At 33.5% G+C, this 18,594-nt stretch overlaps 1 protein-coding gene and 2 long non-coding RNA genes across 4 annotated transcripts in view; all 3 read right to left on the bottom strand.

The window, feature by feature from the left end:
• Positions 1-105: 105 nt before the first annotated feature.
• Positions 106-18,594, bottom strand: part of LOC127877080 (uncharacterized) — a 50,829-nt gene continuing 32,340 nt past the window's right edge. Inside the window, exons 15-18 of one of the 2 annotated variants that reach the window (XM_052422704.1) lie at positions 3,598-3,744; positions 3,063-3,139; positions 2,533-2,603; positions 106-1,890 (exon numbers count right to left, since the gene is read on the bottom strand). In XM_052422704.1, coding sequence (XP_052278664.1) covers positions 1,797-1,890; positions 2,533-2,603; positions 3,063-3,139; positions 3,598-3,744 — 389 coding nt within the window. In that variant the 3' untranslated portion in view covers positions 106-1,796. The remainder of the gene's footprint in view (positions 1,891-2,532; positions 2,604-3,062; positions 3,140-3,597; positions 3,745-18,594) is intronic. The other variant, XM_052422706.1, reaches the window with a different exon arrangement.
• On the bottom strand, positions 6,334-7,152 carry LOC127877085 (uncharacterized). The gene is made up of 3 exons (XR_008048244.1): positions 7,048-7,152; positions 6,800-6,877; positions 6,334-6,401 (listed from the first exon to the last, which is right to left on the bottom strand). It is a non-coding gene; the product is annotated as an uncharacterized LOC127877085 (long non-coding RNA).
• LOC127877084 (uncharacterized) lies at positions 7,150-9,271 on the bottom strand. The gene is made up of 6 exons (XR_008048243.1): positions 9,175-9,271; positions 8,881-8,909; positions 8,251-8,663; positions 7,912-8,018; positions 7,679-7,762; positions 7,150-7,229 (listed from the first exon to the last, which is right to left on the bottom strand). It is a non-coding gene; the product is annotated as an uncharacterized LOC127877084 (long non-coding RNA).

The following is an 18,594-nucleotide window of genomic DNA, read 5'->3' on the forward strand; positions in this document are numbered from 1 at the left end:
TTTACAGAGCGCGGCCCTTATCAATATAATATCCCACACGTAACGCTACGCCCTTACACATGCACAGAGCTATATTGAATTTCATAGAAATGACATGTGAGTGAGTAAAATATATCATCCTTTTATTAGATAGACACATTAACAGAATATGTAAAGTAACCTAACATAACCTATTTGATTAGCTGATAAAACAAAGAAAGGAATACTTACTATTCGTTAAGGACGCACTTATATTACACAGAAAAAAATGCAAATAAGCCCCATTTAAATACATTCATACAATACATACATCTTGCATGAAGCCATGATAATGTACTGTTGACTCAGAACCCGTAACAGCATTAGCCTGAAATTACGTGTCATGAACAACATGTGTACAGTACAAAGACACATTCATTTAAAATGCATAAAACAACGTGAAACAATACGAATAAAAGTGTAAATGCATAAGAGGACACACAATAACATGAAATGCACATAGAACAGTGTGAGAATACAATGACGTGCCTTGGCGGATCACAAACCGGCACAAGGAAGAACAACGTCTACAAGATAGACCAAGTGGTTGAAACAAATATTCATACGAAACCTAATAACTGGCAAACAAAGGGTATCAATAACAATACAGAAATATTATAGCTTCTGTGTTTTGTCGCCTCGTTTTAATTTGATAGCTCCGTCTAGTATTACCAAGCATATTATAATGTTCGTTCATTTAACAATAATTCAAATCCATGTTTGCTCATTAACTATTATATGTATATCGTTATAGTTTTTTCCATTGTTTTAATGTTAAATGGAATAATATAAAATCATAAATAATGCATATTTTTCATTAGTATTCCAGATTTATTTAGTTTTAAATTTTATAAATTGAATCATATTTGTACTTGCTGTTTTCTTCGCAGTTTTAGCCAAGTTTGAAACTTTCTCGATGCCCAATACCATATTATTCGACATTGGCGTTTACATGTCACTGTCAATTTGTTTCTATGTACGTAAACCTTTAATAATTAGTTTAACGTTGAAATGTACCTCGCAAACGTATTGTGCCTGTTATAATATTCTCCCACATCTTCATAAACATTAAAAAGGATGAGAAGACATGAAAGCCTGCTATAGAATATTCTGTTTCTGTTCAGTGATAACTGTATATTGATTATTTATTTAGCTGCACAAGATCTGTCCATCTTTTTCTTAAAGAGATGTGTGATAACGGAAATGAAATTATTGTAGATAATTTGGTGGAAAATGCGCACTCGATTCGGAAGCACTGAAGCGTGCTACTATTTACAAGTGTGTAATCATACCAATTGTCAAACACAAGAAATGGTTGACAATTAATCGTACCGTATACGTTAACTTGTGTCGACCTGAGCCGACTTGTAGTTGAATGAACGCGGTTAGTTATAAATTATATGCCCCGACACTAAGAAACCAAATGTTAAGAGGTCACTTTTTGATAAGTACGACGCAGAACATACATTTCAATTCAATTCATGCATTAAAAAACTAGTTAAATACACAATAACAAATGCTTGCATATGCGGCCTTATTACCATAGTTTACAAATTCTTATTCAATGATATACCATTTTAAACTAAATTCATCACCACTGAACCAATTCTTGGTTCAAGGATCCGCACATTTTAAGTCAAAACTGCCACACAGACACATCGCACACGAAACATCGTCAAGCTTACATATACTTGAGGAAATTACATGAAATAATATTTCTGAAAACGATAAATAAACCTCTCATTTGCACATTAATGTGGTAATACACATTTTATCGATCAAACAGTGTCTTTCTTTTTGATTTTATTGCTCTTCCTCTTTGAAAGAGGTATTTCGACAGCACCTAATCCGCTTCTTTCATTGGATATGGAACTGAAATATGCAATTGAAGACATTTTTTTAACAATTTGTAATTACATTACAAATCAAGGTCGGAACATTCATCATTTAATAAAGATAGCCAAAAATGTAAATATGTCTTCGTAGATATAATGTAACACGCATTGGGTCATTCTCTTGTTGATGCTTTATTATTATAAATATGAACCGTTCTCTGTGAAAAGGGGGTTAAATGCATGTGCGTAAAGTATCGTCCCAGATTAGCCTGTGCAGTCCGCACAGACTAATCATTGAGGACACTCCGTTTTTTATTATATTTTTCGTTAACATAGAGTTTTTTCTTAGCAAAAATCCAGTTTAGGTGGAAAGTGTCATCCCTGATAAGCCTGTGCGGACTGCACCAGCTAATCTGGGACGACACTACGCACTTGCATTAAACCCCCTTTTCACAGAGCATGGCTCATATACTGTTCATATGTTTTGATATTTAAAGGGTAATAGTCATGCGCATTGTCATCTCTCGTAAGGCTTATGCAAAGCATTTACATTCAATATGATTTATTGTGCTTGCATGAGCGCCAATGCTTAACACAATATATCAAAACGGATTTTATTTTTGCCTCCAGAGATGCGTGTACATTAACTACTAAATGTATAGCGGTTTGATGTACCTACCTGAGTTCTATTTCGGCTTTTCTATCAACACCGTAGAAATAATCTCCCCGTTTCCCGTTTTTCCATCGTACCTGTTTGCAAAAGTATCAGTTTTCGTTGTATGTTTACTCAGCAAATAATCGTCGCGTAATAAAATCTGTGAAGGGTTTTGTTCGGTATTTGTATCATCTTTTAACTTGATAACGTATGTAAATAAAACTTTCCTTTGATAAATACCTTGAACTGTTTAAATATATTTTATAATAATTAACTATTTACGATGTTTTTCCTATTAAATACTTTTTATGCAAATAGTATTGAAAGGAAGACGGTAATGTTCCACAAATCATGTATGCAACTAAAACATTTATTATTTAGCAAATAGTTTAACTTCTGAAACAATGATGCTATAAGCATTTGTTACTAATGTTATATTAATATGTTTGGTCCAATAAAGTAGTCATCTTAATCGGTGCCATCTCTGGTACCATACAGACATTAGTGCAAAGTGTTAACACAATCCATTGAATATAAGGTAATATTAAGCATACGTGAGCCTTCGGTGGATTCACTTTGATAACAACTCCCGTGTTCCAAGCATGCACACCTTCTATTTTAGCGTTTGGACCTAGAAAACACAGATATGTGGTTCCATTAATCAGTTAAACAAAAAGCGGAGAAGTCACATATGACAATGCATCCAAACTTCCAACTGTCTGTACTCTAAGTTACTCGGGTTACTTAAACATCGAAGTTTAATTGAGAAACTTATAGTGTGTCATCTATTTCTTCAAATTAATAATATGTACGTCAGTTCTCCATCAGTTGAGTTATTCCTATTACCAAGTGTATTTAAAAATAAAGTAACAATAATCGCCATGGAGACTTATATATTTTCTATATGCAAATTATGCTATGATACCGTAAAGTTTCTGTTGAAACGTGTATGTATATTACTCAAATTCCTTGGATATTTATGTGAACATAAATGCAGAATATTTCAAAACAAATGTGGCCATAAACTAATGTAAATGTTCAACCAAGTATAAATTATTTCACCGTATTTGAACAAATAGTTACACATACATGGTTTGACCTGACATCCTACGGCTATTATCTCGCCTGGAGGAATCTGTCTTGGTTCATCAGAAATAAGAACACCAAAGCCTTCTTCTCCATATCGATACCAACCTAATTTAGGTTTCGCATCCCATTGTACCCAGACAACAGCATCTGACAAAACAGGAGGAAAATTGAACATTCAGATGAAAATAGAAGCACCAGTAATATTTGATAAAAAGAGGGATACGCCTGTGTCAATTATCTATTTCGTTGTGATTACTCTTTGTATGAATTAATCTCTCCAGAATTAGCAATAAGCCTATTGAAAATAAGAATATTGTCAAGGCTTCAATAGGCGATAGGAGTGTTGTTACCGTCTACAGCGTGACCAACGATTGTTCCCGGTCCATTCTTATCCTGATCTCCATGGTTCCAATCCGGCCCTCTGACCACACGAGTACCAATCACGGGTAGTTGCGCATTGAATCTCTCATGGTACTTGTCTGATGAGTCACGTGTTTGCGAACGTAGCATTCGAGCGTGATAAACGAGTGATGTCTTTTGAATTGTTTGCAAGTCTTCCTGTATTACGATAATATTTGCGTAAGTTACATACGCTCAAAACAGTGACATAACATTCGTACGGTTAAAATAGCAAATCATAGATTTAATCGGGTTTAATCGAACAACCTTCTTTGTTACAAACTAAATGCTAAATGTGTATAATATATATCAAGTAACAAGATGAAAACTTTTACGTACAACATCTTCCCGTGTCAGTGTTCTTTCGGACCCTCTTTCATTCCCAAGCCCAGCAAGTGAAAGTTCGAAACTCGATACTTTCATCTGCAGTGATTAAAATGCAATTGACTTATATGAACAACTTACATGATTTGTAAATGTAATTAATTATTATACCCATCACTTATGTTATCAACTGTTGGTATCAGTCACATAAACTGCAGTTGAATTAAAATAATATGATAAACGGGCTAGTGTATTACATTTACATCAAATATTAATTACAGAACGAAATAATCATTTAATTAAAATGTAAATTTCAATTTACTTTGTTTTGGGGAAAAAAAAAAGTTGCTTGTTATTCATTGAATTACATGGACATATTATATATAAATTTGAGTCTCTTAACTGCTTTGTTTGTAAAAAAAGAACACTAGTTCCTACCGCTAAGTAGTTTTGGCGTGAAAGTCTTCGACCGTCTTTGTAACTAACTTGCATGTCCGCAGTCAACATTTCCAAATAATTCTGGATTATTGGTAAATAATAGCTACTTTCGAAAGCTTTAGTACATTTAGTAAATGAACATGAAGTATAATATTTCGCAATCGACCTTATGTCCAAACGAATAATATGTAAGCAATAAATTATATAAAACATATTTCACTGTGTGTGTTTTTTAATAACGATTGTGATGATTGAAAATATAATTATATAAACCAAACAGGGAAATCAATTCCTTCTAAAACAGGTATTTTTCATACTCTAAAAAATGATATTTCAATACTCGCATTCTTTATGATTGCTCACCGTACAAACATATCAAAGGTCATTATAATTGTTCTAATTTTGAAATTAAGCTATTAACGCGGCGATTTTTAACAAACATACCTTGTCGTAATCACCAACGCCTACATGGAATACAGATAAAAATAAGCTGTTTAACATATCCATTGCGATCATAATATCGGCAAAGGCCTACAATCAAAATAAGGCAATTAATAATTATCATGTAACTATTCGTATTACTTAAGCTACACATTATTTTGTTTTATTTAGCATTTAGTGATAAAGGTATTGAGACCTTTATTTGTAGCCAAAGTTTATAAATACACGTGGTCATGTTACCAGGTTCTCTGTTAAGAATACATTGGTCAATAATATTCAAATTAAAAAAAAGTGGAACATCTGAAACATTTTACTTTTACACAGAGGCGATGATTTCTGAGTCCAAGCTAAAGCAACACCACTCTTAACAATTAATCATACATCAAATGTAAGATAGAAAGGTTTATTTGCAAAAGCATCGAACTTATTTTAGCTGGCAGAAAGACTACTGTCATATAAACACTTCATGTTCTTTAAAGAACAATTATTCAAACGTTTAATTTTTGAGTAAGTTTTCAATTTACATATCTAGTAATAATTATAATTACGTTCAACTGCATATGATAATTACATAATATCCTTGCCAAGTTGTCTTTCGCTTCTACAAAATACAATAATATAACCGTCGTGCATGAGATGAGATGTTAAACAATAATATTCTCACCACGAAATAATCTATGTTTTGGATAAAATAAACTTACAAATCGGTAGGTACAAACAATGCTGGCTCATCTAGTGTAACAGTGTTGATTGCATCAATATACTAGCTCTTGATATGGTTTGTGAATTTGAAAGCATTTTAAAATGAATCAGGTTGTGTTGCATCCCTTTATATAAGGCTGTTCCAAATTAAAGCAAATTCCTGGATATACCTATAAGTATTATGTCTACACAAAAAGGCTTTCTTATCTTTTTGTATGAGTTCAACCTAACTCAGAGACCGATATTATGCAAAGTTAATCTTAAAAAACAAAATTTACATTGATCTGTACATGTAGCTAATTTTAATTAAAACTTTTCAGAAAACGTTTTCTAACATTTCGTGAGACAACTTAAGAACTCCAGAACCTGATCCTGTGCTTGGTGGTCGGCGATATCAGGCCCACCTGCCCTAGAAGTCTCAGTAGGGCGACCATCCGAGATCACAATGATACGGCTGGGAATTACAAGGCCATTGGTATGCTCCGGGTAAGCTGAAGGAACTACAGTTTACATTAAGTAAAATATTATTCAACCTTCGAAACTATAAAGGCGACGCAAAAGATCAACTATAGTTCTTATTATAAATTTGCCCCAACTTTAATACATGCAATGAGTGGAGATTTGTGAACACTCCAACACAGGTGAGAGACTCTTTAAGACGCAAATAGTTTTGTTTATAGTATGATTTTAAGTGACATGATTATATAATTTTATATTTGCCATGGAAATGTTAATTAATAATTTTACATCGTTATTAATATGAGTGAAATGAGTGAAATGAGTGAAAGAAATAAGAACGTACTATTCATTTGCCCAGACGAAATTATTTTATACATTCTCATATATGGCTGAGCTGTAAGTGATTTTTCTTGTTTTATTACAGAACATATCAGCTTACTTTGTGCTTCCAATGCAGCCACCAAAGCGAACGCAAGCCCTCCAAAAAGCGGACTTGGTCCTCCCAACTGTATGGACTCTGAAAAAAAAATTCTAACATTTCTGCACGTAGTTAAGTAGATGGCCTATAATGTATATTTGCTTTACACATTTTATATAATATAAATTATACACATGACACATATCAATTTCAATATAAATAAAAATAATTTGCATTATATGTATATTCTTATTATAAAATCAGTCCACCTATGGTATGTCGAATCGCAGTGAAGTCAGTTGTCATTAACACATCGAGCTGGGTTTTATGACCGAATGTGACCAGTGCTACGTGTTCCTTCCGACCCGGATGTTATCAGAAAGCATACTTTCTGATATGTCTAGCAACAAGACGGTATGAAATCCTTTTAAAGAGCGCCTCTGTAACCGGGCTGAAACAGATGCAATATTTCCAAACAGAGACGTTTTGGACAACTTTAATGTATAATATCTGACCTTTGCATTCAAACTGTACTATGTCACTCGAGAACCCTTAAACCATCAATTGTTGCATTGAAGTGTGCCATTCTTTTATTATCTTTTTGTGTGTTTGAATTCGACTAGTTTTATTCTACAAATCAAACACTCTTTTTGGTATTTCTATTTGCTTGATACTTTAAGTGTCAAGTTATGTTTATGCATAAAACACAGTTGACAAGGTGTGGCAGTCTTTTGACCAGGCAGTTAACACAAAAAATTAATGTTTATGTCAGACAAACAATAAAGCACCCCAATATATAATCTGATTGTTAACAAAATTAAGTCATTCATTCAAACAAATGGCACAATTAGGTTCGCAGAAAAGTACAACACGTAATGTATGTTAAGATTTAATAGATACCGTCATTCATTGCCATTATCGATGCATCGATCCAGACGTCTTTGTCAATTGCCAAAGTCGTAGCCTGTCCCGATAAGGTCACGACTGAAAGATGTTTACCAAAACAAATCTGATGTCGCTTCTACGAAATTCAGCAAATATCAGGACTTACATAAAGCTTATATTGTGACCGCAATTAATATATTGAAATATATTGAAAGCTGCAACTCCACGATACACAAAATACAATTCACCTCCGGGTGGATTCGTTCTTGTTTCTCCTACTGCAATTGGATCAGACGAAATCTGATGTATTAATTCTCGTTGACTGGTTTCAGTTTTAAATACATTGCCTCGCATCCTATAAATAAAGTTTTGATAAGTGTTCCAATAATGTTTTTATGTTCATCGCGTTCTTTTGTCTATGAAAGCAAAAACAAAATACTTGTTTAATTGTATTTTATGTGTAATATATCTTTTAGCGAGTGATTCTTGACAAAGTAGATATACCTCAATCGCAGCAATTTATTTTGTGAGACCAGAGCCATAATATCTTTATGTTATATTTGGCTATCCGATTAAAAAAAACTTACAAACATTGTGTTAGTTAGTGCAATTCATACTCACGATGATGAACCCAAATCTGTCCGTGTTGTGCGAGCAGTATTGTCTGAATTGCAGCTATGCTGATCACGGTTTGGAACATTGGCATTTCTCTGTACTGCGCCACCCACATGGATTTGTACTCCAGCCTCACTTATGACTGTACTTTTATCAGTCTCTAGTACAGAGTTATTCCCCGAAGAATCCCTAACATGTGTGGAATCGAATTTACTATTCGTAATGCTTCCAATTTGCACATGACGGAGAAGACTTTGCATTTCATCTACCTGCGTATGAAACTCGTCGAAGCGATGACGCGTTTGTTTCCCATTTCGTTTCCTTTCGATCCTCTCTTGTACCGATTCTTCGACTGATGATACTCGCTGAGTAAGGGTTTCGAGGTCTGAACAATGTTTATATATTTTTTAGTTGTTGAGATTGACCTAGGTAAATTCATGTTAGTTTAAAAAAACGAAGTTTTCTAAGTTTCTGTCATTAAACAAGTATTAAAGGATATGTTTGTTTTTACATAAGTTATAACTTAACTCTAACATTAATTTTCAGTATTAAAGAGTCATATAGATGATAAATAATATTCCGTAAAATAATCATTTAATTACCATGTTTGAGCTTTTCAAGAGAAGCAGCGCTACAAATAAAAGTTTAGAATATTAAAAAATAAGTAAAGTGTGTAAATATGTGTATTTAGATTAGAATTGCGAACAAGCTATGTTCATGTTTCACTACATATAGGACTTAGATACTATCGTCGAGTGTGAGAAACCGGTAGATATCAAAAGTTGCAGACTTAGATATAACAAACATTATAAAAGTGAGTAGAAGAATAAGTACAAATATCCTATTCTTTGTTTGACTCGACAAAGTTACTCCCAACAAGGAAACTTGTTTAATACTTTCCGCACGCATGTCCTCCACATTCCTCCTGCTGTTGCAGTAACGTCAGTATGCCCCTATTGTTGATTTTGATCAAATCAAAATCTGCTTTGATCTGAAATAAAATTAAAAATTTGAAATACTTTAATAATTCATGGACAATCATAACGCTTACTGGATTTGGAATATAAACGTTCCGAGCCATCGTAACACATTATAAGAGGAAATATGCTCTGTTTTTCAATAATATGGTATCTTCAGATAGAATTTAGTTTTCAAATTTAATTTTAATACGTGCATGAAGTCTTAATAATAACATCATGTAGGCGAGGTAAGAAATCTATTTTGAGATGGTTTGGAATCCCAAAATAGACTTGTCATATTTGAAATGCGGTATTGGTATTGAATTTATAAAGCGTGTTGCCGATAGATAATTACTGTAATTAATCATGTTCTATACGTGCCATTGCAGTCCGATTCTAGCTTCCTTTATAGCAGGCTATTTTAAAATTAAGCGTTTTTTTGTGAACTTCTGAAGTCTATTTATATCACACATAAATTGATGAGCAACACATGTCCTGCTTACAATTAATGAAATATGCGACTCTTTATAAGGTATAATTGATAGTTTGAAATATAATTTGGTCTTAACATTATGTAGTTTATTAGTTTTTTATCATGCTCTAGTATTTAATGCAGTTCTAAATTTAATACACACTTACTTTCGATTTAATAATTTATGAAATTACAATTTAGTCATCCAGACTGAGCATTGTGTTGTTAGTGAGCATGTTTGTTGTAATAACTTTACCTTACTTAGTAATTTATCGGTACATATTTTGTTTTGTTTTTTAAAAATAGAAAAAGACAAAATAACCGCTGCAAATATCATAATGAAAAAAAAAGTTTGTACTTCCTCTTAAATGGTGGTAAAGCATATGTAATACAATATCAGTGTTCGACACTAACGGGAGTCCGGTAGTCCGAGACTCGTGGAAATGAGACTCATACTCCTTGTTTTTGTGTCAAGGAAGTCCGTCGGACTCCTTCAAAATCATCTGTGAATTATAAAAAAAATCAATTTGTTTTATTTATTCGTTTCGCATAACCAGAATTTCTGCACACACAAAATTTTACTCAGAATAATAATTGTCGATCACTGTCTATAAAACTTTCAGTTGCATTTGTTTATTGTCGCATTTCAATTGTAATAATTTAAAATTCACCCTCTACATACCACAGAAGGAAGTTTTTAATACCAAGTCAGGACCTCACACTTCAACCACTGTTTGAGAGCTGTCAAGTTCTTCTTAAAGGGACCGTCAACCATGAATGACGAAAAAAGAAAAGTTCTAAAATACCATATTTTTTACAATTATTATTTTATATCGATTTAAATATCACGACTGGTATATTACATTACTTGAAAAAAAAATCATATTTTCAGTATATTCGGTAATAAAATTTCGCGATATGAAATCGAAAGTACATCGCGAAAATATGTGACATAACGATAAACACACTATAATAACGCAAGTAGATTGATCATTTTCTATAATAAATATATACAATTCACTACGCATGCACAATTTGCATTCCTGGTTTACCACGTGACGATGATGATCAATCTACTTGCGTTATTCATAGTTAACTGGTAGTTACCTGGTACCTGTACCCAGTAAAATGTATTACTGAATATACTGAAAATATGAAAACTTAACAACTTTTTCAAGTAATGTTATATACCAGTCGTGATATTTTATGCAATATAAACTTATAATTGTAAAAAATACGGTATTTTAGAACTTTTCTTTTTTTGTCATTCGTGGTTGACGGTCCCTTTAACAAGGAAGATTATAGACAGCTGGTTACTGTTAGAGAGAAGTGTTCAATCAAAATTAAGTGATGTCGGAAGCATATAGAAAACAAGAACAATACCATCATTTGTACTATGCACTTGATATAGTGTTTCTGTTTTCCTATTAAAACCCCTTTCTGGTCAACAAGTTTGTTGTCAGAAGATGCATTTTGTATACTTATTATTGTATTATTATGATGAAAATATTTTGTCAATTTTAGAGTGAATGTAAGCAAAAAAAAAGAAATTCGATTTTGTATTTGTTTTAATCGAACGACTTGGAACGCAAAGGAGCCCAGTCTATTAACAAAATCGTTCAATAAAAACCCTGTTAACAGTGCTCTGTTATAGCTTACACACATGTTACTAGCAAGAGTCCATATTAGATCAAATGAGCACAACTTGATTACAGTGAGCTTTTGTTATTACATTTTGCCGATTGTTAATCATCGTTCATGCATTGTCCGTTATCAAAATGTACATTGTTAACACTATAGAAAATATATTAATTTCAAATATTCACGAAACATTGAAAGAAATCGGTCTAAATGACAATTGGGTAAATTACAAAACTACGTTTAAAAACTAGGTTGCTTTGTCAAATTAAATAAAAAGTTTCTGAACTTTTCGGAAGTTACATGTTTACCCAATCCACACGAAACTTGACCAGAACGCTTTTTCTAATGGCATATATGCTGAGTTTGAAAACGGTTAAGGTCTACTGAAAAATATGAGTGCATGTGGGCTAAGACATTTGCCTTATGTGTGTTATGAAACTTTGTGAACTATCTAGAAATGAAATGTTTTGCAAAATCATAATGAAACTATCACGACAATGGTGCTCATGATATTTCAACTGAATTCGAAATTGCTAAAGTCCGTTCCAAAAGACGACTTAAGGTGAAGGCAGTTTAGGAAGGGATTATATAGAAGTTTTTTTGTTGATCGTTCGGCTCGTCCGACGTTTCAAATAGATATTCGACCAATCCCGAAGATCAACAAGCAAACATAAATATAAATTCATTATAAAAAATTAATATTTTTAAACTTACAATAATTAACTTAAAGGGACTGTCAACCACGAATGACGAAAAAAGAAAAGTTCTAAAATACCGTATTTTTTACAATTAATTGATTAAAATATTACGACTGGTATATTACATTACTTGAAAAAAGTTCATGTTTTCAGTATATTCGGTAATAAAATTTCGCGATGTGAAATCGAAAGTACATCGCGAAAATAGGTGACATAACGGTATACACACTTTTAATAACGCAAGTAGATTGATAATTTTATATATTAAATATATACAATTCACTACGCATGCACAATTTGCATTCCTGGGTTAACCACGTGACAAATGATCAATCTACTGGCGTTATTTATAGTTAACTGGTAGTAACCTGATAGACATACCCAGTAAAATTTATTGTCGAATATACTGAAAATATGAAAACATAACAACTTTTGTTCAAGTAATGTAATATACCAGTCGTGATATTTTAAAATCAATATAAACTAATAATTGATAAAAAATACGGTATTTTACAACTTTTCTTTTCTTCGTCGTCGTGGTTGACAGTCCCTTTAAATATTAATGGCATATTTGTTAAATAATTTTTCAATCTAAAATAACAAATGTCAACAAATATTGCACAGAAGTCACTTAGAACTTCGATCTGAAACCAAACATGAAAGACGATTTATCAATGTATGGTTAACATGTGTTATAACCTCCCCCCCCCCCCAAAAAAAAAGGGTATATAAAATGTGTCATAATTTTTGGACTAAATGAAGTATGATCAGACTTTCAGAAAATGGGAGTCCAAAGAACTCCGTACTCAGAATAGTTAGTGTCGAACACTGTACATGTTTTAAATACGTGTTATATAAACCCTGTAAACCCTGTACCAGCACTTTATGTATCTATATATTTTGTTCTGTACATTTTTATTATGCTATGTGCATTTGCAATATCGTTTTGTACTAACGACATTTTGTTAGGTGCATACATTATTTCGTTCTGTGCATTCGTCATTATGTTGTGTGCATTTACCAACCCGTTTTGTACTAACGACATTTTGTTAGGTGCATACATCATTTCGTTCTGTGCATTTGTCATTATGTTGTGTGCATTTGTCATTATGTTGCGTGCATTTGTCATTATGTTGTGTGCATTTGTCATTATGTTGTGTGCATTTGTCATTACATTATGTTGTGTGCATTTGTCATTATGTTGTGTGCAATTGTCATTATGTTGTGTGCATTTGTCATTATGTTGTGTGCATTTGTCATTATGTTGGGTGCATTTGTCATTATGTTGTGTGCATTTGTCATTATGTTGGGTGCATTTGTCATTATGTTGAACAACAACAAAGAAACACAGAAGCGGTGTGAAAAAAGACGAAAATTCACTAATTCCAGGAATCGTGTTTGATAAATATCTACATATACAGGTAAACGAGATGTGTTTTCTTAGATGTATTTAATTGATTTGCATATATGATCGCGGTTGACATAATTTAGTTAACCTGAACTTTTAAGATAAGCGGCTATTAAAGATATGGATTACGACTCCGTTCGCCCCTAATACTCGGTCAATTCACGCTGTAAACGTATAATGGGAAGTGAAAATACAATTCAGAATTATGAAAATAATAATAAAATGCTAGAAGATTAATTGTATGCATCTTTAATATTGATGCATCGCAATTCGATACTTTATTTCATCACCAGGCATTTCTTTAAAGGAAGTTTGGTAGTAATTTACCCCCAGATTTTGTCGCAAAAATTGCATCCATGGAAGTCTTAAAACTTCCAAAAATACCGTCATTTAACTGGCCTAACACGGTTGGTGATGGGAATGAGGTGCTGCTGAAGTTTCATCTTTGTTTACTTAAATACAGTAAGAAAAGCGTTCCTGCGGAACACAACTTCTACAACTCATTGATGACCTGGCACGAAATATGTCATCTGGACAACAACCTGATCTAATATTGCTTTATTTCAGTAAAGCGTTCGACAAAGTGAACCATCTTAAACTGCTTTTCAAATAACAGGAACATGGTGTCGATAAAGATACTCTCTCGTGGATCAAATCATTCCTTATAGGTCATACTCAACGTGTTGCTCTAGATGGAGAATTATCATCCGAGGTACCAGTGACATCTGGGGTACCACAAGGGTCTGTGCTTGGTCCGTTACTTTTTCTTCTTTATATAAATGACTTGCCTAAATCTATTACTTCTCAAGTTCGCTTATTTGCAGATGACACTGCGGTTTATCTAACAATCAACAATATGCATGACTGCCATACTCTACAAGAAGATCTAGATAAACTAATGAAATGGGAACATCTTTGGGACATGGAGTTCAACCCAAGTAAATGCCAAGTTTTAAACATAACCAGAAATAAATTAAAAATTCTCTTTTAATTACAGACTCCATGGACAAATACTAGAAACTGTTTACAATGCAAAATACTTAGGTGTGGACATCTCAAAAGACCTTTCCTGGAACACCCATATAAATAGAATTACAAATAACGCTAATAAATCTCTTGGGTTTCTACGCAGGAACATACAGACAAGAAATTCCAACATTCGCCAGCTGGCATACAAGACAATAGTTAGACCACAGGTTGAATAGGCTTCTTCCGTATGGAGTCCTCACACTTTACAAAATATGCAAAAAATTGAAAATGTACAGCGTCGAGCAGTCCGCTGGGTCAAGCATAATTATTCTCCATATGACAGTGTCACCTCCATGCAACAAGAACTTGGTTGGCAGACCCTACAAGACAGACGAAATGACACTAAATTAATTATCTTTTACAAAATTGTTCAAGGTTTAGTAGCCGTGCCGCTACCATCATATATCGAGCGACCCACCAGATTCACTCGTCACATGCACCCCCTCTCTTTCAGACAGATCCATACCACTGCAAATAATTATAAGTTTTCATTTTTCCCAAGTGCTATTGTGATGTGGAACAACCTCCCTGCCACTACAGTATTACATCCTGATCTTGAAGGGTTTAAGCGTGGGTGGGTGGTGGATGGATGGATGGATGGATGGATGGATGGATGGATGGATGGATGGATGGATGGATGGATGGATGGATGGATGGATGGATGGATGGATGGATGGATGGATGGATGGATGGATGGATGGATGGATGGATGGATGGATGGATGGATGGATGGATGGATGGATGGATGGATGGATGGATGGATGGATGGATGGATGGATGGATGGATGGATAGAATAGTTGTTACAAACATTTGAGTTTTGACCTGTATTTTGATATCTTTGCAGATGGAATACATAAGGTATCGAACATGACGAGATCCGAGGTAGAAGTCACCGTTATACATTTCTTAAAACACACACCGTATCAGCAGGGCGGATTACAGTATAAGTTGTGTGGTAACATAATACATCAAAAGCTATTTTTAAAACAGCAAACAGCTATACACAATATTTTCTAATATAAAATACTTAAAAATAAATATATATCAAAATCGTTCATTTTATCTAACTTGTGTGCAGAATAACATGCGTTTTCGCACTTCCATTTGCATATCGGACTAATTCGGATTGATAAAGTTACTCAGTTATTTATTAACCTGTAGTGTTTGTGTTTCTTTTACAGACAAAATGTCCGCCCAGACTACAGGCCAGAATGAAACGCTCCCCGAGGCTGCTGTTCAAGATTCAGACATCAACTAATTATAAAGTGATATTATGGACTAGACATATTCATTTATAGTTTGTTCAAATGTCATGATTATGTGTTCTTCTGTCTCGTACCGTAACGTTTTAGCTGTTCATACTTTAAACATTTTGAAGAAATCCTTCTCATAAAAATATGTGTACATATATTTTTGGAACATTTAAATATAGCAAGCACACATTGTTTCCGTGAAAGCAACACAATTGTGGCTATATATTATATGTTACCTGATGGTTAAAAGAGGTTTTTTCCTTGTTTTGGTTTTTTTTTAACCTTTGTATCACTTTAAATACGCATGACGTAAAGTTCGCAGGGGTCTGCTTGATGGAATCACCGGTTGGTCTCAGAAAATGTTTTCTATAAAACTTTATGGGCATGTAACGAAATGATATTCAGGTGTTTCCCTCGCTTCATTGGAAAAGGTCCTCGCCTATAGATTTTGGGAAGAAATTGATCATTTTCGGAAAAATTCTCGCTAAAATTACAGCTTTGGGAAATGAAAAGGCTGTTGCACGTTAGGATTTTTGGGAAGACTGCATGATTTTAAAGAAATTTTCAATTGGGAAGGGGCCTTTAATAGGCCTGTTATATAAGGCTGAAAACCCCAGATATTGTCTATAATATTTAGAACTATTTTCTGTGTATGTTAAACTATTTATAATTTGAGTCGTATTCTGAGAAAACCGGGCATAGTGCAAATGCGTAAAGTGTCGTCCCAGATAAGCATGTGCAGTCTGCACAGGCTAATCAGGGACGACACTTTCCGCTTTTATGACATTTTTCGTTAAAATGAAGTCTCTTCTTAGCAAAAATCCTGTGCGAACAGGCTAATATGGGACGACACTTTACGCACATGCATTATGCCCAGTTTTGTCAACGTGACACATTTTGTCACCTGGAAAATTTATATACTTTCATAAATGTAAATGTTAACATGTGTACGTGTGTCGAGCACACATTTTCTATGTATGAAAAGAAAGCTACAGGACTGTTCTTAAACTTTGTAGAAGTAATGCAAAAGCGACATGATTTAAAAAAATGTGTGATGAATAAGAGACCAAAACTCAAACATTGTGTTATAAAAATTTATTGGCTTTGTCTGTAAGGCCTATAAAACTTTGTATGTTTCCATTGACTGGCCCTAATTTTTTTGCGGGCCCTTTACATTCTTTGGCCATTTGAAGTCAAGTTTTTGATTGAATTTGTTAAACTGGATTATTTTATCAAATTATGATTTTGCCATCACAGAATTACATATAAATGATGTTGCATAGACAATTGGACGACTTTTGTCATTGAAATTACGCTTTTTTAGTGGATAATAACGTGTAAAGGTAAAAAATTAGATGGAAAAACTTGCGACGACCTACCTTCCCTTTTTTGGCGGTATGTTAGTGGAAACAAACACATTTGTTATGTCTAATATCGATGTTTTATTTATTGCAGTTGTAGACAATTTGCTCTGTTATTGTAATAATAGACAGGGTCTTCAAAAGTGAAGTATGAACTTCCTGTTTTCTTAGTTTGGAGGTTTTGATATAAAAAAAGGTTATGAGGTTAGAAAAAAAATGTTCTTACAAAACTTCGACTTTATTTTGATAAAAAAACAACCTGTGATTACATTTGAAAAGGTATCATATGCATATCTTCTTTTCTATGCATTACATATTTGTGGAAGTTGTTACACTTCCATGGATGCAATTTAGAAAGTTTTATGATTTTAACTGGGTAACATTTCACAAATGCTCTGAATAGACATGGTTACGGGAAGTTAATTGTTTTAGCAAACTAATAGAGCATATGTGCTTTAAATGATTCTTGTAGATTATATATATATATATATATATATATATATATATATATATATATATATATATATTTATCCTTTTTTAGTTTGTTAATGTACTTCTGTTTAACCATTGTTAACAACTGAAAACATTACATTAATTCGTTATTGAAGTAAAATATTTCAGTTTGTTAGGTTAACATTGTTTGATTGTTTTATAATTTTGTATTATAATTAACAACGTTATATGGAGTTCACCAAATCACGTTGTATGGACGTTGTAAAATAACGTTTTACCAACGTTATGTTTAACGTTATTATAACGTTTTTACAACGTTATTGTGTTTGCTGGGGAGTTTGGTTAGACAGCACGACTGGACGGAGGGACTCTGCCCATACTCGTAGATACTTTACAATGCGTGTTACTATACGATCACTTGAACAATAAATAATAATAATTATAATAATAATTTTTAATTATGAACTATCTATCCAGGCCCGTACCCAGGCACTGGGCCCAGTGGCCCGGGCCCACCCTAGCTGGCTGTCGAGTTATGATTTTTTAATAATGGGCCTAATGCAAATTTTTCTCACACGAAAGGGCCCACAGTACACTTCCCCCCCCCCCCCCCCCCAATACAAATGCGCAGATGTGTTTTATTGCCCCTGATACACAAGGGGGTTAGCGCTAATTTACTCGCCAGTGGAGATAAGCCCCTAGGCTATGTTTTCTTATCACCTTGTACACACATCCCCAATCTGTCAATTACCCGTTGCGCTCAATGCTTCATCTTTTGATGGTGGGTGTAACACGTAATTGGCGAAGGAAAGAGAAACAGCAAATGGACGGAACTGATACAAAAGGTCGTAGGTCTGAACGATTTTAGTATTTTCTCTTTGAATTCAAATCTCCTCTAATCATACTTTATGATACATTTCTGTGAAAACTGTGTTTTAGATGATAAACATTTTATTATTAATTGACTTTGAAACTTTAGAGGAGGTTTGGTTTCAAAGAGGAAATACTAGTAGGTTATATGTTAGTTACTGACATATAACC

Source organism: Dreissena polymorpha, chromosome 4 (genome assembly GCF_020536995.1).
Source record: "Dreissena polymorpha isolate Duluth1 chromosome 4, UMN_Dpol_1.0, whole genome shotgun sequence".
Classification (NCBI taxonomy): Eukaryota; Metazoa; Mollusca; class Bivalvia; order Myida; family Dreissenidae; genus Dreissena; species Dreissena polymorpha.